The sequence below is a fragment of the Pantherophis guttatus genome, chromosome 4 (assembly GCF_059756535.1).
Source record: "Pantherophis guttatus breed Tessera chromosome 4, ASM5975653v1, whole genome shotgun sequence".
In the NCBI taxonomy this organism is placed as follows: domain Eukaryota; kingdom Metazoa; phylum Chordata; class Lepidosauria; order Squamata; family Colubridae; genus Pantherophis; species Pantherophis guttatus.
The window spans coordinates 31804132-31830451 of record NC_142066.1 but is presented as its reverse complement, the minus strand read 5'-3'; the positions used below and the strand labels follow the sequence as shown (position 1 = coordinate 31830451).

At 41.2% G+C, this 26320-nt stretch overlaps 1 protein-coding gene and 1 long non-coding RNA gene across 6 annotated transcripts in view; one reads left to right on the top strand and one right to left on the bottom strand.

Moving 5' to 3' along the window:
* Positions 1 to 26320, top strand: part of LOC117669133 (voltage-gated potassium channel KCNC1-like) — a 62369-nt gene that overhangs the window by 20318 nt on the left and 15731 nt on the right. For all 5 annotated transcript variants that reach the window (XM_034423322.2, XM_034423328.2, XM_087893927.1 and 2 more), the window contains exons 3-4: positions 6012 to 6945; positions 18434 to 18628. In XM_034423322.2, the coding sequence (XP_034279213.1) occupies positions 6012 to 6945; positions 18434 to 18628 (1129 nt within the window). The remainder of the gene's footprint in view (positions 1 to 6011; positions 6946 to 18433; positions 18629 to 26320) is intronic.
* Positions 1 to 26320, bottom strand: part of LOC117669134 (uncharacterized) — a 64989-nt gene that overhangs the window by 27690 nt on the left and 10979 nt on the right. The gene's annotated exons all lie outside the window — the stretch shown is intronic.

Sequence of the window (26320 nt, the reverse complement as noted above, 5' to 3'; positions counted from 1 at the left end):
AAGAGCATGGTAGTGGTGGGGGCTGAGAACTGAAGACATGATTCTTTTTGATCTTCCCCTGACTGTTTCTCCCCCCACCCCCTTACTAGACCTAGACCTAGTTTGGCCATTCAGCGAAAACTTGCAGCTGTTCGATCAGCTTATAGCCTTTATTTTAAATATCTTTTCCTCCTTGACTATCCTAGTTATCCTGATTATTTGATTTCATCTCTTCCGCCTGGATGCTCCACCTTGCTTTTTCGACCTTATCTTTGGATTTTGCAGGTATCAGAAAGGGAGGAAGCATAGACATAGAGAGTCTTGAACAATTTATTTGTAATATTTATACAAGTGGATGGGACGGACCATCTTCTCCTTTGTCTCTGTAACTCTGGACTGGTCGCCGTGAGAGGGCGGTCACTGAGATTCTCATCCCCCTTTTTGACTAACTTATTTTAATCACAAGACTTCCCATCGCCGTAAGAGGGAGATGGTATTCCGATGTTCTAGTATATTAGCTTCCTTGTACAATTATCTACTTTACCCTTTTTGTCTTAACCATCTGTTTTAAACCATCTTTAACACCTTAAGAAGAAAATGGCCTTTCATCGCCTCCAATTCTATCTCACCTCTGATGTATTCAATAACAGAGCTCCTAGCATTGCGAGATTCCCCCCTCTCGCAAGTTTGGCCCTTCCAGTTATCTAGGGCCGCCCTCGAGGACGGGTTTTGGAACCCTGAGAGGTGGTATGCTAAGAACCGGAAGCTTTGGGGTTTTTTAGATAGTTTTTCAAACTCTATTTTAAGGGGATCTGGGAGGAGGGTGGTTTCCAATGTAAATAATGAGGCTGGGAGGCCTCCCGGGAGGGGGGTGGGTTGTATGGGTTCAGGGATTAACCCACGAGGGATGGGATCTAGTCCAGCTGAAGAGCGCAGCGGAGGAGATGCAGAATCCGGGGCCAAGGAGAGGGTTAGAGCTTGTGCTGTTGATAGACATTACATCAGTCCTGTAGGTGGGAGGGGCAGATATGGCGGGAGTAAGGGGCCACATCAAGTTGCGGGAGTCCGCGCTCACTGTCTTCAAGCGGTGGCACGCTCCGGCCCCCAATGCTCTTCTCGTTCCCCAGGTGGCACAGACCCTCAGGCCCTGGGCCTTCGGCTGATGCTATGCAATGCCAGGTCTGTGGTAAATAAAGCCCCCCTCATTTGTGATCTTGTTCAGGAGGGGGGAGTGGACCTGGCGGGTATTACGGAGACCTGGTTGGGCCAGGAGGGGGGTCCCTCTCGTAGAGATGTGCCCACCCGGTTTCCGGGCATTTCATCAGCCAATGTCACAGGGGAGGGGTGGGGGGGTGGCAGTTATCATTAAAGAGGGTCTTGGTCCGAGGGAGGCCACTGTTCCTCAGACGGCCGGATGTGAGTCCCTCCTTGTGAAGTGGGGTCATGGGGTGCAGATGGGCCTCCTGGTTACGTACCTGGCTCTCTGCCACGTGGCAGCGGCCTTGCCTGAACTACTCAACGTTATAGCCGCAGTGGCGGTTGATACCCCTAGGCTTATGGTCATGGGGGATTTCAACCTGCCATCCGTCGGTGAGGCATCTGAGGTGGCTCAGGAGTTCATGGCTTCCATGACGGCCATGGACCTGACCCAATTAGTTCATGGCCCTACTCACACGGGGGGAAACACGCTGGACCTGGTTTTTGTCTCTGGTCAGTGGCTGAGTGGTCTCGAGATAGGGGATATAGCGATCGAGCCCTTGTCATGGTCAGATCACTCCCTTCTTCGCTTTGACCTTCGAACCGCCACACCCTGCCGCAGGGAGGCGGAACCGATGAGGTGGTTCCGCCCCAGGTGCCTGATGGACCCGGATAGGTTCCAGATGGAGCTTGGGCCATTTCCTGAGGCTCTGGCACACAGCTCGACTGAAAACCTAGTGGCCGCCTGGGATAGGGTGGCCGCTGGAGCTTTAGATTGGGTCGTGCCTTTGCGGCCTCTAACCCGGCATCGATCTCACCTGGCTCCCTGGTTCACCGAGGAGCTGAGGGAGATGAAACATCGGAAAAGACGCCTGGAAAGCAGTTGGAGGGCCAGCGGTTGGAGGACCAAACACTGGTAAGGTCTCATATTAAGACCTACCTGGTGGCAATAAAAGCGGCAAAATGTAACTATTTTTCCGCTCTTATTGCGTCATCAGATAATCGCCCAGCCGCCCTGTTTAGGGTGACCTGCTCCCTGCTCCACCAGGAAGCGTGGGAGGACCCCTTGGAGGGTAGAGCTGAGGACTTTGTACAATATCTGTATGACAAAATCGCTCAGATTCGGGAAAATTTGGACTCTGACTGGGTAGATTCAGGAGGGAGGAGGGAGGCAAGTCTTGAGAATATTACCTGGGAAGAGTTTGATTCTGTAACTCCGGAAAACATGGACAAGATACTGGGCAGACTGAGCACGGCCACATGTTTATTGGACCTGTCCCCCTCCTGGCTGGTGCTGGCCTCTCGGGAGGTTACACGAGGCTGGCTCCAGGGGATTATAAATGCTTCCTTGAGGGAGGGTGCCTTCCCCGCCGCCTTGAAAGAGGCGGTGGTGAAGCCTCTCCTCAAGAAGCCTTCCCTGGACCCAGCAGTGTTGGCTAATTACCGTCCAGTCTCCAACCTTCACTTCGTTGCGAAGGTTGTTGAGAGTGTGGTAGGGCGACAGCTTCCTCAGTACTTGGATGAATCGGCTTATCTAGATCCGTTCCAGTCGGGCTTCAGGCCTGGATACAGCACGGAAACGGCATTGGTCGCATTGGTAGATGATCTCTGGAGGGCCCGGGACAGGGGTTGCTCCTCTGTCCTGGTCCTATTAGACCTCTCAGCGGCTTTTGATACCATTGACCATGGTATCATGCTGCACCGGTTGGAAGAGCTAGGGGTGGGGGGCACCGTGTTGCGGTGGTTCTCCTCCTTTCTCTCTGATCGGTTGCAGTCCGTGTTGACAGGGGGGCAGAGGTCGACCCCGAGGCCCCTTGTATGTGGGGTGCCACAGGGGTCGGTTCTCTCGCCCCTTCTGTTCAACATTTATATGAAGCCGCTGGGTGAGATCATCCGTGGTTTTTGGGTGAAGTATCATCAGTATGCTGATGATACTCAGCTATACATCTCCACCCCGGACCACCCCAATGATGCCCTTAAAGTGATGTCCCGGTGCCTGGAGGCTGTATGGATCTGGATGGGGAGGAACAGACTCAGGCTCAACCCATCCAAGACCGAGTGGTTGTGGTTTCCGACGTCCCGATATAGTCAGTTGGTGCCATCACTGACTATTGGGGGTGAGTCATTGGCCCCCACGGAGAGGGTTCGCAACTTAGGCATTCTCTTGGACTCACGTCTGTCTTTAGAAGAACACTTGACGGCTGTGGCCGGGAGGTCTTTTTATCAGGTTCGCCTGATTCGCCAGTTGCGTCCCTTTCTGAATTGGGACTTGTTAAATACGGTCACTCATGCCTTCGTCACTTCACGCCTGGACTACTGTAATGCTCTCTACATGGGGCTCCCCTTGAGGAGCACCCGGAGGCTCCAGCCCGTCCAGAATGCGGCCGCGCGGGTAGTTATGGGAGCAGCATGGCGCTCCCATGTGGCTCCCCTCCTGCGCGAGCTGCACTGGCTCCCTGTGGTCTTCCGGGTGCGCTTCAAGGTCTTGGTTACCACCTTTAGAGCGCTCCATAGCTTAGGACCGGGGTACTTACGAGACCGCCTTCTGCCACCAATAGCCTCTCACCGCCCAGTACGCTCCCATAGAGAGGGGCTTCTCAGGGTGCCGTCAGCCAAACAGTGTCGACTGGCGGCCCCCAGAGGAAGAGCCTTTTCTGTGAGGGCACCCACCATCTGGCACGAGCTCCCCCCAAAGATACAGAAGATCCCGGATCTGCGCACTTTCCGCCGTGCCCTCAAAACATTCCTGTTTCAGCAGGCCGGCCTGCCCTAACTTTCCCTTTATATTGCTTCTGATTTTGTTTTAAACTGGGATGTCTTGAATTATCTAGGACCAGAGTGTTTAGTATATTTTAATTGGTTTTTTAACGTTTGTATTACATGTATTTTTATCTTTTGCTGTTCACCGCCCTGAGTCCCTCAGGAATAGGGCGGTATATAAATTAAATTAAATTAAATTAAATTAAATTAAATTAAATTAATTAAATAAATAAATAAATAAATAAATAAATAAATAAATAAATAAATAAATAAATAAATAAATAAATAATAGATTCTGGTTGCTCTAAGGAATAAAGCAAGTTCTTTTTGGTTCTCCCCTCCCCAGTCATTTATTGCATCAGTTTTACAAGGTAGTTTGGACTGAAAAAAGAATAATTGGTCCAAAATTATGGAATGAATTTCATAAGTGAGCAGCTAATGGAATCTGTTTTTTCTCTACTCCACCATCAGCTGAGAATTAATACAGAATGAATGACTAGCCCAAAAGGCATCCAACCTTGTCAACTTGGCTGGAGAATTCTGGGAGTTGAAGTCCACAAGACTTAAAGTTCTCAAGGTTGAATGCCACTAGGCTAGAGCATTAGGCTATGACTGGGGAAGCATACTTATGAATACTTTGTTTGCTATAAATTCCCCGGGTGATCTTAGACTTGTAATTTCAGAGTTTTTCAAAAACTGTTGTACATAAAACATAGGGGAATATGGACTCGCATCAGTTTCTTTGGAGTAAAGATAAGACAAAAATGTTTTCAAAAAAGTGGTTATTGGGCAATGGTCATACTATAGTTCCAAGAAAAGCTTTCTTAAAGGAAGACAACATTGCCCATCCTCTCTCATGAGATATGCAGAGACAAGGCTGGCTATCCCTACAAGATGTTGGGATTCTCCTGGTCTCTGATGGCTTTAAATCAAATTGTGGTCCCTAAATGCTTCAGCCATGCTAGCCAGAATTGTGGGAATTCCATCCCAGCCTAACTGAAGGGTACCCTAACGAAGAAGTCTTCTTTAGAAGGTGACTAGGCAAACATTAAATTGGTGGCTATTAAACATGATGGCCAGCTATAGCGAATTCAAGGAGGAGGCATTGTTTAGAGTGGAGATTTTATGAAAACTCTGCGTCCAGTCAAATGGAAAGAAAACATTGGGAAAGAAGTCACACCAAGGAACCATGATCCCAAAAAAAGGACAAATACTAACAAGCTAGAACTGGTGTTGGAAAACAATCTGGATTTATTGGTAGATCTTTATAGATATGCAATAGATCATTAAGAGTTTTTGACTTTGATGACAGCAACAAGAAAGCATACGTATGCAACACACATACACAAACATGGTTAGCACCCCCATCCATAATAAATCAGATGCAGATCAATCCATTTAATAGGTTACAGAGTGTAATGAACGGAGTACAATAAGCAGATAAGCCATTTCAGGATGCTACTTAAAATAGAATAGATCTCTATAACGTAGGGGTTGATGATACAGAAATGATAGGGAAAAAAATTATTCATTGCTACATCATTTTGGGTTTTTTTCTTCCAACAGTTATTAGACCTGACTTAGATATATTAAGATGGCAGACACAACTGCAGGGGATAGGATACCATTTTTAAATGCATATCCCTCCATTTGCTTTAAAAAAAAAACCCTTTTGCATAAGAAGAAAACTAGGCTAACACATTAGTATCTAATCTAATTGTCTAGCTATAGTATGAGGATTTTTTAAAAAATTGGCCACCTTTTTAAAAACGAAATATGTCCTTCCCTCTTATCCCATGCCTCAGTTTTCCCTCACTAACAATGGGATAAGTGATGTCTTTGCTGTCTCTTGAGATATACTTAGCGGCTATTTATTGAAGAGAGGGTAATTATTGGGAAGGGACTGACTTTTGTAGGGTAGGTTGTTCCTTTTCTGGAAGAGTTTGTTCTTTTACAATTATGAGTTAGCACTAATGTTTTCCTTCCCTGTCCTTTCCTGTTTGACATTCTCGCCTCCCTGCTGTTCCTCTTTGTCTGCTTCTTCCCCGTACATTTGTCCTTCTGCATCTCTCCAGTATGTGGCCTTTGCCTCCCTCTTCTTCATCCTCATCTCCATCACCACTTTCTGCTTAGAGACCCATGAGGCTTTCAACCACTTCAAAAACAAGACAGAAATCATAAAGACGGGGAACAGTACCAGCATAAAGGTGGACTATGAAATGGAAACAGAACCCTTCCTCACCTACGTGGAAGGGATGTGCGTCATCTGGTTCACCTTTGAGTTCCTCATCCGGGTCATCTTTTGCCCAGACAAAATGGAATTCATCAAGAGCACCCTCAACATCATCGACTTTGTGGCCATCCTGCCCTTCTATCTGGAAGTGGGTCTCAGTGGCCTCTCATCCAAAGCAGCCAAGGATGTGTTGGGCTTCCTGAGGGTGGTAAGATTTGTCCGGATCCTAAGGATCTTCAAGCTGACCCGGCATTTCGTAGGACTGAGAGTCCTAGGTCACACGCTGAGGGCCAGCACCAATGAGTTCTTGCTCCTCATCATCTTCTTGGCCCTAGGGGTCTTGATCTTTGCCACCATGATCTATTATGCTGAAAGGATCGGTGCTCACCCAGACGACATAACGGGCAGCAAGCACACTGTCTTCAAGAACATCCCCATTGGGTTTTGGTGGGCTGTAGTGACCATGACGACTTTGGGCTATGGTGACATGTATCCCGAGACTTGGTCAGGCATGTTGGTGGGAGCACTGTGTGCCTTGGCTGGTGTGTTGACCATTGCCATGCCTGTGCCAGTCATCGTCAACAATTTTGGCATGTATTATTCGCTGGCTATGGCCAAGCAGAAACTACCAAAGAAAAAGAACAAGCACATCCCACGAGCCCCCCAGCCTGGCTCACCCAACTACTGCAAACCGGACATGCAGTCCCCACATCGCAGCAACCAGGGTGACTCATGCCCCTTGGCTCAAGAGGAGATAATCGAGATTAATCGGGCAGGTAAGGGGGAGACAGAATGGGCAGAAATAGTTAAAAATTACATCTATTTGAGTCAGATCTATACGCTGTTTGGGATTTTCAAATATCCTGTTAAGAAATTAATACTATAGGGAAGGAGGCACAGGTAGTCCTCAAGTTATAACCAGAATTGTGACCAGAATTTCTGTTGCTAAGCAAGGTGGTTATTGAGTGAGTCATGTCCAATTCTTTGCCATGGTTAAACAAATCACTGTAGTTGGTGTTAATCAACGGTCATTAACCAAATTCAGTCCCGTCCCACCACCCTTGACTTTTCTTGTCAGAAGCTGGCTGGGAAAGTCACAATTGACAATCACGTGATTCCCAAGAAGTTGCAACCATTGTAAATATATGCCGGTTGCCAAACTCTTGAATTTTGATCATGTGACTGTGGGGATGCTGCAATGGTCGCAAGTGTGAGGACCTGTTATAAGTCAATTTTTATCTGAATTATAAGTTCAAATAGTTGCTAAATGAATGGTTGTAAGTCGAGGACTACCTATACACAGAACCAGGTAGATTGAGGATTCCTGAGAATCTTAAAGAAACATGTTTTTGGTTCACGTGGGCTTTTACTATGTTGAGTCTCACTTTTGTACCTCTTGGAAATAGAGGAGCACATCCAAGAATTATTCCTGTTTCTCAGCCTTTCTCAAGCCTGCTGGAGCTGAAGAGAGTTGTAGCCCAAGATTGCCCATAGGTGCATATGCTAGTTTGGGGCTGTGTATTACGAGAAAGATTAATAGAAAAGTTTTCCAGGTGAGTTTACCATTAGCACTGATGCCTCTCACTGAAAACAACTTGGTAAATGTGTGATAAAATTTAAAGTCAAAAATCAACTACCATGTGCTTGCATGGACCACAACTATCATTCTCAGAAAATTATGTGTGAAATCCCTCAAATTACATAAGTTTTTTTTTTTAATGGCTGAAAATTTGTGAGATTGTAAAAATCTGGTAAGATTTAAGTACAGTTTGCCCAACAATGCTACACTCATAAAATCATGTATGAGAGTGTCAAAAGTTCATGCAAGAATTTACAGCTTTGTATCACTATTTCTAAAATAGGTGGATTTTTAAAAAATATTTTTTAAAGATAATGCTGCTTTTTTCCAAACAAAGCTGGAATTATTATTCAATCTGCTTTGGAATGGAGTAATATAATGCATTAGGTTGCTAACCATAAAAATGAAACAATAATCAAGAGCAAAAAGTTAATGTCCTATGTATGTAAGCATATATATATAAGCTCCCGTTTGTGTCTCAAGTGCAAAAGTTCGAAATGCATAGATTGCATAGAATTTCTTCTGTGGGAATCTGTTTAATTTCTTAAAGCAAATTATTAGCTTTTACTCATTATTAAGTGAATCTGTACCTCTCCAGATGTTGTTAAAATTCATCAACCTGGGCAATAATGATGGATGTTGGCAGCTGTTGTTTTAATTCAGAAACATCTGGAGACCATATCTATTTAAGATCACAAAGGCATAGGTGAAAAGATCTTTCCAAGTAAGAGACAGAGAATAAAATTTTTCATGGTCCAAGGATGATTTTTTAGTTCCTTACCTTGCTTCCAAGGACAATTTCTTTGCCCTTCCTACTCTTGACATTTTCAAATAGTGGCATAAATGTCCTCAGGATTCTATTTCTCATTCTTCTCTTGCACATTTATTTCTTTGTAGCAAAGAAGGCAACCAACTACCAGCCACTGAGCTGGTCTGATGGACTGTGAACAATGGGGGGAAACCCTCTGTCTGTATGTATGATGTTGTGTGCCCTTGAGAAAGTTGGGAAATGTGAAAAATAGGGGGCAGGACAAGTTGGGATCTACTGACAATGGAAAGCTACTTGACCTGCAGCACTTCAAAATACTTCCAAACTATTCCTCCCAGTAATCTTTCTGGCGTATCTGCTGAGCTAAAAGTTAATCATCTCATGTGAAAAGATCTCCATGAGCCAAAACAATATGCAGACAAAGAAGACTGACTGCAACATTGGATTGGTGCTGCCCTTACATATGGAAGTGCCCTTTTCAAGGCATTAAAAAGGAAGCATTTGAAGCTTCTGTTTTCCAGTTAATCAGAACTGTTTTTACAGGAAATTAAAGATGGATTCTTATTCCATAAATAATAATATTCAATAAGTAATATGGGACCCTAACATCTGTGTTAAATTTAGCCCAGTTATCAATCATTGACACAGAAGTTTGTTGTAAAGTTTGTTGAATATTTTACAACTGGTCCACAAAATGGAACTCTTTTTTACTCCTGTTTTGCAGGACACTGTTTTAGGCATACCAGCTTACTTGGAGGATTGCAATAGTGGCAAATATCTGTAGCTCAGGTGTAGGATAAGGGTGAGGGTTTGAGGATTCATTCTTCGAGCTTGTGGGTTGGTTTCTGAATGGTTCATTACCATGCCAGGTAACATCTTCAGTGGAGTTTAGGGGAAGTCAGTGTTCTTCTGTTTATAAGGGCTTCAGGTGTGGGTATGTCAAGTGAGGGTCAGCTCTGAGTCATCAGTACAAGACTCACTGATGACTCAGAGCTGACCCATCACAAGACCCTCACTTGACACATCCACACCTGAAGCCCTTATAAACAGAAGAACACTGACTTCCCCTAAACTCCACTGAAGATGTTACCTGGCATGGTAATGAACCATTCAGAAGCCAACCCACAACCTTGGAGAATGAATCCTCACCTCACAGCAGAGGCAAAAGTGTGCTGAGGTCAATTTTTGATCCTTTCCTCAAAATCCAAATGCCCAGCTTTAAAGTTCACCCATCACTTTCCCATGGTAGATTGGAGTTCTCCCAAAGTCTGCTGAGCTCTGGTAGCTCAGCAGACTAAAGCACTGTTATTAACATCCACTTACATCTGCTGCCTGCAATTACTGTAAGTTCGAATCTCACCAGGCTCAAGGTTGACTCAGCCTTCCATCCTTTCTAAGGTGGGTAAAATGAGGACCCAGATTATGGGGGCAATAAACTGACTTTGTATAAATATACAAAAGTATGAAGGCTATTGCTTAACACATTGTAAGCCGCTCTGAGTCTCTGGAGAATGGTGGCATATAAATCAAATTTTTAAAAAAAGTAAAACAATAGATTCCTTTACTCATTAACTATGAGGCAAATGCAGGAAATATGAAGCATTTTAAAGCAAAAACCCTTTGAAAACTAAAACATATTGAGCACCAAAGCCCTCTTCATGGATTATACAAGAGCTGGCTGTTTTCCATACTGACATACTTAATGGCACTAAAATCTATTGTCTTGAGCAGCATTTCTCAACCTTGGCAACTTTAAAATAGGTGGACTTCAACTCCCAGAATTCTCTAGTTGAAATCCATCCATTTTAAAGTTGCCATGGTTGAGAAAGTGGTCTTGGGGCTCCTTTCTTATCTTGATTATTAGCACCTCATGGTCTTATAATTCCATAAATTACATCTTATCTCTTTAGTAAAAAAAAGAAGGGATGATTAAAGACCATATTTGCATTAGGAACTCTTCCTAGACTGATAATCTTATAATACATTCTACAGATTGCATAATATCACCCCAGCGAAAAAGAAGGGATGATGAAGGGCATATTTGGATTGGAAATGCTTCCTAGACTTATTTAATTTATTGAATAGAATTTAGATTTGAAGGATAGCTATATTAAGAAGGTTGACCAAAGGCAGGGCTGGCCTATTATTTGATAGAATAAGGCAAACAGGGGCAGACAGCACATACTGGGGAACAGCAATGGCACTTAAGGCTACAGCTGTTCCATTCTGTTGCAAGACAGATGCATTGGCTCAGGACCTTGGCCACCATCCCAGGTGACAGGAGTGAAGTAATGCTCAACCAGCAATTCCCTCAATTCCTGTAGGTGAAATATCAGAATGGATTCCAAACTATCTTTGGCCAAGCTTGTCCAAAAGCCCTAAGGCAGTTAAAGAAGACTGTCGCCTATAAAATATATATATATATGGGATGCAGTAGGCCAAGGCTAATGCTAAAATAGGAAGGTGATAAAATATAGCCAACCCCCCCCCCACTTTCAGCATTATTGTCTCAAAGTTGCCTTTTTTTCATTGAAAAAAATGACAATAAGGGTTATTTTATCTTTTTCACAAGGCAACTGGACTATCTTTGTTTTGCTTGAAGACTTTTTGCTTCTCATTCAATAAGCTTTTTTTCATTCAGAAGCTTCTTGGATGAGAAGCGAAACGTCTTCAGGGAAAGAAAGTCCAGTTGCCTTTTGAAGAAGCACCTTTGGGACAACCCTGATCTGGATGACTGAGAATCTCCAGAGACCTTTTGCATTATTAAGACTGGGCTCAGTCTTCGTAATAGATGAATTTGTGTCTTCTCACTTTAGCAGAGGACTATGTAACGGAAGGTGCATTATGAAACCTACTCAATTGATAGCCTCTGTCCATTGATAGCATGATAACCAAGCCCAGTTCATTAAAATGGTGTTATATTCTTAAGACTTTTATCAATTTGCCTGGTAGGGTGTCAAATTCCAGCAGGCATGATCAGCATCCTAGAAAATGTGAAAAAAATTCCTCAGAACATAACTTCTTTGCAGCCCAATTGTTGGTAAATGGAGAATTCTCTGTGTGGTCAGTAATTTGAAAGTAGTAGTCAATGCTCTTTTTTTTTTCCTCCTTCTGACACCCACACCCACAAACTCTTCCTCTCCAGCTATGTTCTCTCTTTATATTTTGAACTGCTGACTCTTGGAGGTGGCATAAAAACTACTGCTGCATAAAAAGACCTACGTGTTGTTCCAGAAAGCAGTTTAGGTTATCCCATCTTGGCTATGGATTTGGAAGGATTTGTCCTTCCAAAATGACTCATATGTAAAGATCAAAGGGCCTGTTTTGGCAATTCAAGCCATTTTTTATTGAGAATTATTATTCTTTTTCTTCCGTGGAGAAAAGGGGATGATATTTGCAATCATGGTCAGAAATAGGTGACTTAGATTCATGGGAACATTTTAGCTCCAGTGGAATCTTTAGTGATAGAGGCTAAAACATACAAAAAAATGGTTGCAGGAATTCGGTATATTTAGTTTAATGAAAAGAAGGACTAGGGAGTGATAAGATAGCTTTGTTCTGATATCCAAGGGATTGCCACAAAGAAGAAGGAGTCAAGCTATTCTCCAAAGCACCTCGAGGCAGGACAAGAAGCAATGGATGGAAACTAATCAAGGAGAGAAGCAACTACAGAAAAATTTCTTGACAGTTAGAACAATCAGTGAAACGACTTGCCTCCAGAAGTTGTGGGTGCTCCAACACTGGGGATTTTAAAGAAGAGATTAGACAATCATTTGTCTGCAATGGTAAAGGGTTTCCTGCCTAAGCAGAGAGTTGAACTAGAAGACCTCCAAAGTCCCTTCCAACTCTGTTATTCTGATTTGTTGAGAAAGATATTGAGTTTAAATGGAAAGGCGTTGGCCAAAACATGCAGTGCCTCTTAATGCCTCTTCTTTTCTTTGAGTAGATAAAAAAGATTGCTGAGCAGGGTAATTGCTCTGAGAAAGGCAAGCGAATACTTCTTGTCTATAATCTTGTCTTGAGAAAGAATATCCCAAATAGCCAGGATGTTCAGGGTTGGACTAGTTAGTATATTATGTGCTGGCAAGAACAGGAAATTTACTAATAAAATTCCAGAAGGGAAGTACATTGCACATCCTTAGTAAACGCTGAGAGTTGGAATAGTGTTTCTCAACCTTGACTGCTTGAAGATGTGTAGACTTCAGCTCCCAGAATTCCACAGCCAGCACGATGTGAAATTCCAAGAATTGAAGTCCACACAACTTCAAGCAGACAAGGTTGAGAAACACTGATAGGACGTTTGGGTTCCATAACAACAGAAGAGGAAAAAAATCAAGAAGTAACCAATTCCTTGAACCGGGTGAGGTTCAAGGTGTTGGTGATTACCTATAAAGCCCTACATGGCTTAGGCCCGGGGTATCTGGCGGATCACCTGCAGCCAGCAACAGCTCCCCATCGCCCGGTGCACTCACACAGAGAGGGCCTACTTGGGGTTCCATCGGCCAAGCAATGTCAGCTGATAGCCCCTAGAGAGCAAGTCTTCTCTATAGGCGCACCTACCCTCTGGAATCAGCTCCCCTTGGAGCTCCGGGTGGCCCCCGACCTTCGCTCTTTCTGCCGTGACCTTAAAACATGGTTGTTTCGCCAGGCTGGCCTGGACTGAAGGGGTTTTAATGGGAATTTTAGATTCTTTTATTGTTTGAATTTTAATTTGGACTTGTTGTTGCATATTGCTGTGAGCCGCCCTGAGTCCTTGTGGAGAAAGGGTGGCATATAAGTCCGATAAATAAATAAAATAAATAAATAAAATAACCAATTCACTTTATTTATTTCTTAGATTTATATCCTGTCTTAAATAGGAGCTGCACAGTACTCCTCTCCTATTTTCCCCCAAATAACAACAATAATTTTTTTGTACTTGGGTTGGCAGTGACTGACCTGAAGTTATCCAATGAGCTTCTGTGGTTGAGGATGGGTTTGAACATGGGTTTCCTCAGTGTCAATCCCTTAACCATTATACCACTGTTTTTCAGCAATAGTTGGTTATTTTGGAGAGAGGGTTAGTTATGGTTGGTTAGCAAGGCTTTTTGAGTTCAAGATTAAAACAGGACTGCCTTGATAGAAAAACAGAACAGTGTTGGATAGACAGGAAACATAATAGCTCTGAAACAATCAGGACGCAGAAGAAATTCAGGTTTGCGGTGGAGGAACCCAACTGCAACCTGAAACAAAGTGATCGCTACAACCACTACACATCCTTACCCACACATCTCTTTGGAGTTCACTCATTAAAAGGATTCTCAAGACAGACCACAAAGCAGAAGTGGAAGGAAGAGAAGACTGATGACAGACCTGCAGCGTCTGCAATCAGTTCCTAGCTCGCTTTCCATCTGCTCCAGGTCCTTTGGGCCAGGAAGCCCATTTGCAGCAAATACAGCAGAGGAGCAAGGATTCACTTAATTTAACAGGCTCTTGGCTATGCACTGCATAGCAGGGGAGGCCAAAGGGGATGTGGTTGCTGGAGCTATTACTGTCAGGGCACGGCACAAACAGCATCTGACAACTGCAACCTCAGTCTTTATGCCCAGCTTAATTTTACCTTAGTCTCTTTTTTACTTCACTAACAGCCTTACATTTTCCACTTGAGTTGCCTGATAACCCAATGCTTTTCGGTTTCCATGGTAACAAGTTGCCTGCAAATCCTTCAACTCAATTTATGCGCTCATTTCAATATATGAAATGATTAATATCAGTGGTGAGGTTGCCTCGGAAGGCCTTTCCTTCAAGCATTATTTACTATTATTATGCTAATTTTTGTGGATCAAAATTGATCAAAGATGAAGTAATCTGAGCTTCTTGCTTCCTGTGGTATTCTGAGGGGCAGCCATTAAATGTAGCAGAGTGCTTATATATGGGAATTTTTATTTCCTTCCGTTGGCAACAGATTTTCCTTGACTAGCCCTAATTCTGCATGTCAGGCTGCTATTCGCAGGGACAGCAATAACCATAAAACCATAAAATTGAGCAATCTTGAGGTTGTGAATTAATGTAATCCATTTAATTATCTTTGAAACAAACAAACAAAAAAAGATATTCACTCCAATTCTGTAAAGGAAAGTTCATTCTAAATAAATACAGAACTGCCAGGACTTATTTTGGAAAGATCCCTATTTGGAATGGTCATTAAAAAAATAATCTATGAACATTTAGCGAATGAGTTCTTATTTGGAAGGATCTGAGAAGAAAGGGGGAATTAAAATGAAAAAAAAAAAACCTTGGAAAACAATAGTAAAAATGGTTCCAGAAGATATCAAAGATTTATTTAATGAGTTCCTTTGAGTCCATGCTGCCTAAGTCTACTAGAGTCACTACACAATAACCAGAGAGCTTTTTGTATCTCTCCACTACAGACCGAATTTGGCATCCCAGTTTTGGTAACCTTAATACAGCCTTATGTGGAATACAATAATCTGAATAGCAATGGAGATAGTAACTGAATATGCATATGGCTCTTTGAATACAGTTAAAACAAAATACCTATACAGTGGAGGCATAATTTGATCTATGAGTCTTTACAAACTCTACACATACGTTTAATAAGTAAATGAACAAATAAATAAGTAAAACAATTATACAGATGGCTTATAAATGATTCTCAAATGGCATCCATCTTTTCAAACTTCACTTTAGTGCTAGAATATCTTCATCAAAACATTTCACAAAGTTAGCAAATACTCCTCACTCCAGCCCCTTCCCCCCCACAAAAAGGTAGTGTTTTATAGTACAATCCAAGCCATTGTTTAAAGTTGCAAAGAGACCAAACCAATCTAGTTTGCCATGTATCAAAATTGATGGCCATGCCATTGGGGTACCATAATTAAATCATTCTTCTATTCCAGATTGAATGGAATTGATTTCAAAGAGATACAAAGAGTTGAATATGACCTGGATATCTTGCCACTTTCCACATCTTGTTAAAGAGAGATTAATATACATCTTATTACAGAGAAAGATAATGTATTTTATTTTGGCTTAGTTACCGTTCAGTTGGGATAGCTTATTTAGCTTTGGGCACAAGAGCATAAGAAGGTTGTTGACAAGAAATTCTAAGAATAGCTATACAGATGCTAAAAGGGTCAAGAAGACAAATATATGAGAAAAAGTTGAGACAACAAGATATCTTTAGGGCTCCTTGCAGTTCTCAGGGCCTTTTCTCTGGCATTAGGGAATTCCATGGAGATGTGCAACATTTACTCAGCTGACAAATCAATGCAGGCTGCAGAAAGATTTCTGGAGGGCAAGAACTATAAAATTCATTACTTTAGTTTGGGGGAAAAGCCTGGAGGAGAAGCATAAATGAGACAATTGTTCATGTGAGGAAGAATGGAAAAGTTATTCATCCTATCTGCTAAAAGAGCAGGGAAAGAGGCAATAAGATTACCATAAATTTAGGAATGACAGAGGTTTCATGTCAGTGTGGATGAATGTGCAGAATACATACAGTTGTTGATTGGGCCCGAAAGCCTTCCAGAGATCTTTGCTCAAAGAAATGTATCTCTTTCAGCACCAGAGCTTGCTAGTGCTCAAGCATGTATTTTGTCACTGGGTAAATGGGAACTTTAGTTAGCATTTCAGTTGCTATTTCAATTGTTGTGTAAAAGGTGATTGCATAAGGGTCATAGGCTATACCCCCATTACGTCCATCAAAAATCAGAGACTGTTCCACTTGAACAAGGTCACGTCACCTAGCTCCTAATTCTGTACAAAGCAATGCCCTTTCACTTCAACAGTATCTCAACATTTCAACAAACTTTACCCCCTTCCCTAAGAAAAATTGTTCTAACAGCATTGGATCTTTCTAGAATAATTCCCTCACAACATAATGATATATGACAAGTAACCTCTGATAGCCTCATCCATTCAAATGTCAAGTGATATTATCAGGTTAAAAATAAAACCAACAATAAATTCTTCCACAGCACTGCATGATCATACCTAAGGGCCTGATTATACGTAGCTTAAATGAAAGATCAGGACAAGATACGAGAACGCAGCTATGAAGGCCAAATTTTATTTAGAACACTGTCTTTAAATAAAATAAAATTTCTATTTCAGACTATTATAATTTCTGAGGAAACCCAAAATATCTTATATATGTGCTTTGCAGCAAACTGCAGTGACACTATGTGTGTGGTGATGTCATCGCACAAATGTGACTTGAGTCACAATGTCTGATTCAAGTACATAAGTCACAACATTTGTATAATTACATCATGAATGTTTTATTTACATGCTACCCATGGATACTTTTATTCGTACATTTTTAAAATTTGGTAGCCCTAACAATTTCAGGCAGATTGTTTTGTCTCTTTCGAAATTAATTAGTGAATTAGTGAAGAGCCTTGGTGGCGCAGCAGACTAAAGTGCTGTTAAGTAGCACCAGCTGCCTGCAATTACTGCAAGTTCAAATCTCACCAGGCTCAAGGTTGACTCAGCCTTCCATCCTTTCGAGGTAGGTAAAATGAGGATCCGGTTTGTGGGGGCAATAAGCTGACTTTGTATAAAAAAGAACACCGCTTGGGGGGGGGCGAAAGCCCTACTAAGCAGGTATATACAAAAGTATGAAGGCTATTGCTTAATACATTGTAAGCCGCCCTGAGTCTCCAGAGGAGGGCGGCATATAAACCGAACCAATAAATAAATAAATAAATAATATTAAAAATGCTCTTTTGGGCTTCCTTGTTTTCAGGGAACCTTCTCCAGTATGGATTTTAATTGATTGGAAGTCTATCTGTCATAATTTCCACTACAGAACCTAACGTTAGACTGCAATTCCTGAGGCAGATTCCTTGAGAACCTAATCATTATTTTTAAGTAAATATTAGAAGAGCCATAATCTATTGGATCATTGCTCCAGCAGTATTTCCTTATGAGACTCCTCTATGCCTCCAACAATGGCAACAGAGTTTCTAAATATACTTGAAAAGTTCTTTAAAATTCAGGGAAATATTCATGGATTTATCTGCCTTAAAGGTAGACCATGTTGAACCATATAGCACAGTCAAATATCAGTACAGGAAATATTTTATGACATTTCTATTCCGTGGATGTCATAGGTACCAGTTTTTGGGATGTATGCTGTAAATTAATCCATTTGAGGTACTTTGGTTGAAAAGACTTTGCACCATTTCTCTCAGTCACAGACACAAAAGTTTTATAGAATATGGATGGGAACCTATTCTCAACACAAATCCTATTGAAAGAAATGATAAATACCTTTATTTTAGTGCTCTTGAGCCACAGACTGGGGTGCAAAATCATGGCTAAATTGGTATTTAATATACATCGACTGCCTAGGCCAAAGCAAAGCAGTTAAAGATAGAACTCCCTCTTTTTCTGAGTGGGGAAATATAGTCAACATTAATTTTTGAACATAGGTTACATTTGAACAAAATCTTGTGAAACTTGACTGTTAATTACTTGTCACTTGTAATGATAAGGAATCATTTACATCTTGGATTTGTAAGAAATAAAATTAAAATTAAATGCCTCGCTTCCCAATAATATGTACTACTTTAAAAGGGTTCAAAGTATTTGGGCTAGGAGACTATTCACTGGAATTTTCATAAAGCAATCGGAGAAACAGTTTAAATTTCCCCCCTAGATTTTCAAAACATATAATGTACTTTTAAAAACATAAGAGCCAATGTTCTCCTGGATTAGACCACAAGCCTATTTAATCAGCATTCATTTCTTCAAAGACTATCAGAATCTTCTGAGACATTTGTAAAACATGAGCATCAAATTTTGTTTGAATTCCCTATTGGTTGATATTTAGATTTAGAAAGTATCAGTGATCTTCTTAAATCTGCTCTACATTTTTTCTTTTCCTTTCCCTTTCCCTTTTCCTTTACAGACTCTAAGCAGAATGGCGATGCAGCAAATGCAGCTCTGGCTAATGAAGACTGCCCCACAATTGATCAGGCCCTGTCACCGGAGGAGAAGTCACCTGTCACACCTGGTGGCCGAGAGCGCTATAATCGTGACCGAGCCTGCTTCCTCCTCTCCACAGGTGATTTTGGGCAGTCACCTGATGGAAACATCCGAAAAGGTACGTATACATACATCACCATCATTTCCCCCTGCCTATTTCTGCAAAGCTTGCATTCCATCCTCTAAGCTTATACCCAAGTACGTTATTTTTCACCCTTATCACTAATACCACCATAACCTTTGTCTTAGTAAAACATAAAGCTGCCACTTTTGGGGAATAAAGAAGAGAATTGCAAATATGTAACTGACTTAAGTAAAAGCCTAATCCTGAGATCAAAATGGGTAGACAATGTCCTAGCAACTACCAAGATCTCCATTTGTTCCACTCTTAGCACCTTAATAACAGTATGCATTGTTCAAAGGACAGCAATATCTAGCATTACCTTTCCCAACCTGGTGCTTCCAGATCTGTTGGACCATAATCCAGAATACGCTTTGGCCAAATTGATTGGGAATTCTGAGAGCTGTAGTCCAGTCTATATAGTTCAGTCTTTCCCAGATTGAGAAAACCTGCCACAGTACCTCCTTCCAGAAGACAATCCATGAACACAGCTGATTTTGAGCAGTTGAGATTTTGGGGAGAAGCTGGATTCTCTACCAGCATCACCAGTCCATTCTTTTCAAAACTGTTACATTATGTGCACACTTCCCCAGCTTCATTACCTCACACCCTCCCAAACAAAGTTATGTTTCCCTTATCAGCTTTTGCTTTTTCATCAGTATCCCCCACCACATTTTCTCCCCATATGTATCATTCTGTCTCACAATAATTGGCTGCAGTTGCTCTTCAGGTGTTTCAAGTTGTCCTTTAAGGGAGGTTACAGCAAATGACAACTAGTTATTTTACAGGGGTTTATTGGAAGGACATGGAAGTGACCATAAAGTGTTTGAAGTTATTTCCCATTCTCCAAATTTGTATAGAGAGAAAAAGTAAAGCTTGGGCTTCATTGATTTGCTTCAAATTCCTGAAACATTTTCATCTGAAACATAGAAATAATAAATCTCTAGTCAGAGATCTTATAATGAAAGATTTTCCCTCATTGTAAACCTTGGGCTGGTTTTAGACCAGTGTTTCTCAGCCTTGGCCTCTTTAAAATGGATGGACTTCAGCTCTCAGAATTCCCCAGCCAGACTTAGCCTTAGCTAGCTGAGGAATTCTGGGATTTCAAGTCCATCCGTCTTAAAGTGGGTAAGGTTGAGAAACACTGTTTTAGACTATAAACTTAATTGAAGATCTACTGGCCTAAGTGAAGAACCGCTAGTCTGAGGTTTCCCAAAATGATAATTATCAACCCCCAGCGGCTGAGGGGAACATCCAAGGGGTTGATGTTTTTGTTGCTGGGAAAGACTGGAGGCCAAAGGAGAAGGGGATAGCAGAGGATGAGATGGTTAGATAGTGTAATCCACACAATGAACATGAATTTGGGCAAACTCCAGGAGGCAGTGTGGAGAACAGGGGAACCAGGCGTGCTATGATCCATGGGGCCACAAAGAGTCGGATACAACTGAACAACTGAACAACAACAACAAATATTTATTAAATCACTCCCATATAATAAATGTTTGGGGGGGGGGTTGTCAGTGAAGAATCTGAAGCTTCATGAAGAGGTTGATAAAGTGGCATTTGGCAACTCTTGTATTAGTCAGCCATAGCTGACTGTTTTGTAAAACAAATTTCCATATACAAGAGAATCACGTTCCTTCCACTCAGCTTGCTTGCAAGTAGTCCTTGACTTACAACTATTTGTTTAATAGATGTTCAGAATTAAAAACACACTGAAAAAAGTGACTTTTCACCAGTTCTCACACTGATGACCATTGCAACATCCAATAGTCACATAATCAAACTTTGGGTTCTTGGTAATCAACATGTATTTACAACGATTGTAGTGTCCCAAGGTCCTGGGACTGTCTGAAACTTTTGCAGGAAGTTTCTGACAAGCAAAGTCAATGGGGTAAACTAGATAATGACTGGATGATTCACTTAACAACCATAGCAAAAAAAGGTTATAAAGTGGGGCACAACACACTTAACAACCGCCTTGCTTAGCAATGGAAATTTTGGGCTTAATTGTGATTGTAAGTCGAGGACTACCTGTGTTCTGCCCTTTCCTATTCAAAAACCCTGCAGACTCCAACTCTCTTGAGTTCACAGGGATAGGTCACAAATTTAGTACTGATATTATTAGATAGGAAATTGCTACCAATACCCATACAATACTTCTTTCTCAGTTGCTCCCTCTCTATTTTCTTCAAAGAGTTCTCCTGTCAAATCCTCTATTGTTTTTTAGACACAGGTGAGTCTCAAGAGAGACGTGTCAGGATATTCCAGACTGTAGGCAAGGAAGCTGCACGCTTAGTGCTTATTCAGGAACTGAATATCATGCTGGGAAAGCAACTTGGACCTTTATGACAAGAAGGCTGAAAACCAAAATCTCACATCTTTTAGGATTAGGGCTACAATATCTGGCTTGCAAAATGCTGGCTAGACATTATATGGTAACAAACTCTAACTCTAGGCTGTCATCTAGGCATCATCCAAAATTTTACAGCTTAGATACAGTCTCTCTGCAGTACAGGTAGTCATCGACTTATGACCACAATCAAGACCACAATTGCTGTTGCTAAGCAGGGTGTTAAGTGAGTCATGCCTGAGTTTGCAACCTTTTTTGCCATGATTGTTAAATGAATGTTGCGGTTATTAAATCTGGCTTCCTGCATTGACTTTGCTTGTCGAAACTGTCTGGAGTGGTCAAAAATGGCAATCACATGAGCCAGGGACGCTGTAACTATCATTAAATATGTCCCAGTTACCAAGCACTCAAATTTTGATCACATGACTGTGGGGATATTGCAATGGTTGTAAATGCAATTGTAAGTCACTTTTTTTTTTAGTGCTGTTGTAACTTTGAATAGTTGCTAAAGCAATGGACAAAGAAAATGTCTATGGAGATTCTCAGTCATCCAGGTCATGGTTGTCCCAAAGGTTCTTTTTTTTTCAAGAGGCAACTAGACTTTGTTTTTTCTTTGAAGACGTTTCGCTTCTCATCCAAGAAGCTCATCCAGAGCTGAAGAAGCTTCTTGGATGAGAAGCAAAACGTCTTGAAAGAAAAAACAGAAAGTCCAGTTGCCTCTTGAAAAAAAAAGAACCTTTGGAACAATGGACGACGACTACATTTATTCAAGATTGACTTCCAAATCAGTGTTTATTGATCAATCATCAAAAATTTTCATAATCTTTATTAATTTTACTATTCTATTCAAAAATTCCCAGTCTGTGTTGGGTTGGGTTTTTTTTAAATCACTCATGCTAACGGCATGACCAAATAACTGGTTATGAAAATATTAGGTTGCTGCTGTTGTTAACTCTGGATATAGTGATAATTAATGATACATCTGAAATTAATATTGCTAGTAAAGTCATTGGTCATTTTTATGGAACTTTACACCAACTCTTTGCAGTCCTTCATTCTGCATTAGGTGAGACTTGACGGTAATTGTGTTCATCTCTCTGTGTGAAAAAGAATAAGGGACTGTGATCCCTCTAGTCTAGAAGTCATCGTCAGCATGTTTGTGTGCTGTGTAAGTTCTGGTCTAGCATCTGTCAGAAACTGATCTTAGCAGCAGGCAAACTTTCAAACAGAGACAAGGTTGCCCCTGTCACAGCAGGCAAACAGGAGGTGACAGCAAATGAAAGCTTACGATGACTTTAATTCCATTAAGGAAGCAAGAGCTTTCATGGTATTGCACAGTAGAGAAGACCAGCCAGCGATGGGCAAGGAAGAAGCACAGAAGTGGAACAATCATCACAAAGTCCAAATTCTGACAATTGCCTTTCTATTCCAGAGATGCAGACATTTGACCCAGGATTAAGTAGATTACAAAATATTTTCATTGGCCTTATTTCTGTTGGTATAAGGGTAGGCAGACTTTTAAGTTAATCGAGTGGAATGAAGGGAGTCCTCCAGATAAAGGAAGCAGACAGGGTTAATGAAATCAGTTTTCAATGAATGAATCAGTTAAAACAGAAACAAAAGTTCTGAAGGCAGAAAGATGATTCCCTTTGATTTTAGGTGGGATGTGCATATCCAGTACAACTGCACAAGATCCAGAGAGCCTCTTCTTCCTGAAGGAATGTAGTCTGATAGTCAAAACAATATTGATGAGTAAATCCAACCACTGTATTTTATGAGCCCAACATCCAGCTAAAAAGGAGTATTGGAAATACTTTAACATTTAAAACAATAGGATTGCTCTATCTGCCTATCTATGTACCGTATTTATTTATCTCTATCTCTCTATCTGTATTGATCACTTTCTATCTATCTATCATCTATCTACTATACTGAACTCTCTTTTTAGCTCTCTATCTACTACAACTATCTTCCTATCTTTATCATTATCTATCGCCCATACTCCTTTTTAGTTGTAAGTTGGATTCATATAATGCACTGGTTGGATGTACTCTTTAATACTGGTTTGTCCATAGCAAATTTGCCACCCAGCTGAAAAAAAAGTCTGGATAAGCATGAAAAATGTGAAGCAGATATTGAAATACCATTCAGTACCCACAGGATAGACCTAAATTCATGACAAAACATCTTTAAGGCCAAAGTCTGTTCAGTATACACTATGGAACAGGTTGCCTGTTTAAATAGATGGGGCACTTTCTAAGCATACATATTGCTAGTGAAGAAGAAACAAAAGGGTGTTTCAATTTATCAGAGAGTTCTTTATGCAGCCATGCTGGTTTCTTTTGAGAACTGTTGTTTTTCTTCTTCATTGGTATTGTGGTAGACTGGGCTTTTATAATCTCACTTTTCAAAATTTCCCAAGCTTCTTGAGTTGTTTTCCACTTGAGGATACTCATCCATGGAATTCTTCCCAAGCTCTAAGTTTATTGAAATTAGCTCTCTTAAAGTCAAAGACTCTAGTTTAACTTTGTTCTATTGCTTGTGTTTACATAATGTTGAATTACAATATTAAATCATCAATTCCCCCCAAAAGTTCCTGTAGCTTCAACAATGTCTATCATTTCATTTCTGTTAATGAGAATTAAGTCCAATATGGCTGATCCCCTAGTTCCTTTCTCTATTTTTTGGGAGACAAAGTTTCTGCTAGGTTTGTTAGGAACCTGTTTGATCTTGCACTTGAGAGTTTGTCTCCCAATTGATGTCAGGATAGTTAAATCCCCCATTACTATTGTGATGTGTTTCCTACATACCTTAGCTAACTGATTAGCAGTGGAGAAAAAATGGCACTGCTCCCATGCATTGGCTAATTACTCCAAATGTATGCAGATTAAACCTTGTGAGGGGAATAAAGTATTGTTCAGATGCTGATTTTTATTAATTGAGGTACAAAATCTAATTTGACCCTGGACAGGCTACTAGCTACTGCACCACTGGCTTGTGCTGATTAAATGTATTTAATGAAGCTGGCTGGTAGCCTTCCAACATCTTGCAATCAAGAAACCTTCTCCTCACCAACGTGGCTTCCATGTTTGCTGTACATTTGTTCCAAACTCAGGTGCAATGATTCCATGAGTATTTATGTCTCATGGGTTCCTCTTTCCCAAGGACCATCTCTATTTGTGGCTAGTCACCATGTGGGAGTTGGATAGCTATATAAATTTGATCAATCGATAAATGAACAAATAAATAGTTGTGCTCGATGAACACTGATGCTATTAATGGCTATGAGGGAGTATGTAAGTTATTGCTTGTGGTATGCATTCCCTGTGTTGACATTTTTTCAGAGGCTGCCTTCTTCCCTAGAAGAGATATTTATGCACTGCACTAGTGGTAAATATATATTGTTGCCAGTGAACATGAATATAAATAATTCGCTGTATGTGACACTATGTAAATAAGGAGTGTCCAATCTTGGTAACTTTAAGACCTGGGACTTCGACTCACAGAATTCCCCAGCCAGCCATGTCTGACGAATTCTAGGAATTGAAGTCCAGAAGTCATAAAGTTGCCAAGGTTGCATATCCCTGATGTAAACAGTGAGGCATGGTAGCCTATTACTATCCAGTGTTGTCTCCTCGATTTGCAACCTTTTTTCACTCCAGACATCATCTGTCTGCAGCCTCTTTATAAACTAAAATCAGGTGGAGCAGAAGTAAAGTGCAATCAAAATTGAGGGGCAGACGACTTTGAGGGCACTTCCTTTCTCAATCTATTCCTATTCTGCCTCACGAGGGAGGGCTCAAGAACAAAAATATTGTAACTTTTACTAGAGATCCTATACCTACTCCAAGTAGAACATAAAAGCTGTTATAGCTTCTCCATAGAGTCATTGGCAAAATCCAATATTTTCATCAAAATGACTAAAGTAGCACCATACTTCTGTAGTACTAGAGGACCCCTTAACACATGTAGTCACACACATACAGTTCAAATGGAAGTCTAGATTGGTGAGTTGCTTTCAGTGAATGATATTTCTTAGACTTGCAGTGGCAGGTACAGCAGCCCTCGACTTGCAACCTTTCATTTAGTACCGTTATAATAACAGTACTGAACAAAGAGGCTCACCACCAGTACTTGCACTTACAACCATAATGACATGTCCATGTTCACATGTTTAAAATTTAGGCATTTGGCAACCAGCATATACTGTATTTTTCGCTCCATAAGACACACTTTTTTTTCCTGTGGGGGGAAATGTCTGTGTCTTATGGAGCAAATATGGGTGACAGACAACAGCGGCGAACGGCGGCAGCGATCCCACCACCTGGAATTGCTGATCAGTGGTATTCCGGGAGGTCGATCCAACCGCCGATCAGCTGCTCAGAGGCAAAGACTCCAGCGTTCCCCGGCGGAGGCAGCAGACACGGAGGAGGCAGGCTGTTAGCTGCAAGGGCGCAAGCCAGATGAATACCGGATGGACTCTGGGAGGCAGAGACAGATTTTTTTTTTCTTGTTTTCCTCCTCTAAACCTAGGTGTGTCTTATGGTCAGGAGCATCTTATGGAGTGAAAAATATGGTAGTTATGATAGTTGCTGTGTCCCAGGGTCATATGATCATCATTCAAAACCTTCCCAGCCAGCTTCAGACAAGCAAAGCCAATTGGGGAAGCTGGATTCCCTTAAACTTCAGTGATTTGAATACTTGTAGCTCGAGGTTGAACTGTGGAATTCTTAGTGCTCTCTGAGCTGGTTGCACTGATGACCCTAGATGGGTAATAAAACATCTGCAAGAGAAAAAAAGACAAGCTCAGGGAGCACTGAGGACCTTGCAATGATTTGCTTAATAACTATGGCAAAAATGGTTGCAAAATTGGGCATAACTCATGTAACAATTGCCTTGCTTAGCAACAGAAATTCTGGTGCCAATTGTGGTCATGTCAAGAACAACCTATAAATTGCTTTTGGAAGGTTTATCCCACAATTCTGATATTTTCACTGAAGAGCTTCTGATCAGCTTCCAAAGAAACCAGCAAAGCTAGGAACGAAGTTTCGGTAATATGAAGAAGGCTGAAATTTTTTTAGCATAATAAAATAAATGGTGCAATTAGGTAAGTGTAGGGAACCAACAATATCTTTTATAGGCTTGCTTTTAAAGTTTTCAGTTTCTTCTCTTAAATTTTAATCTACATGGAAATGTGTTTTAAATCAGCCCCAGGCATTTGCCTATGCTCTTCAGAACAAATAGAAGCATGTACAGCTGAGGGAAAAATCATTATTAATTTTCCTATTTGTACATGTGCATATTTTAAAACACATTGGAAATAAGATTAACTGTCG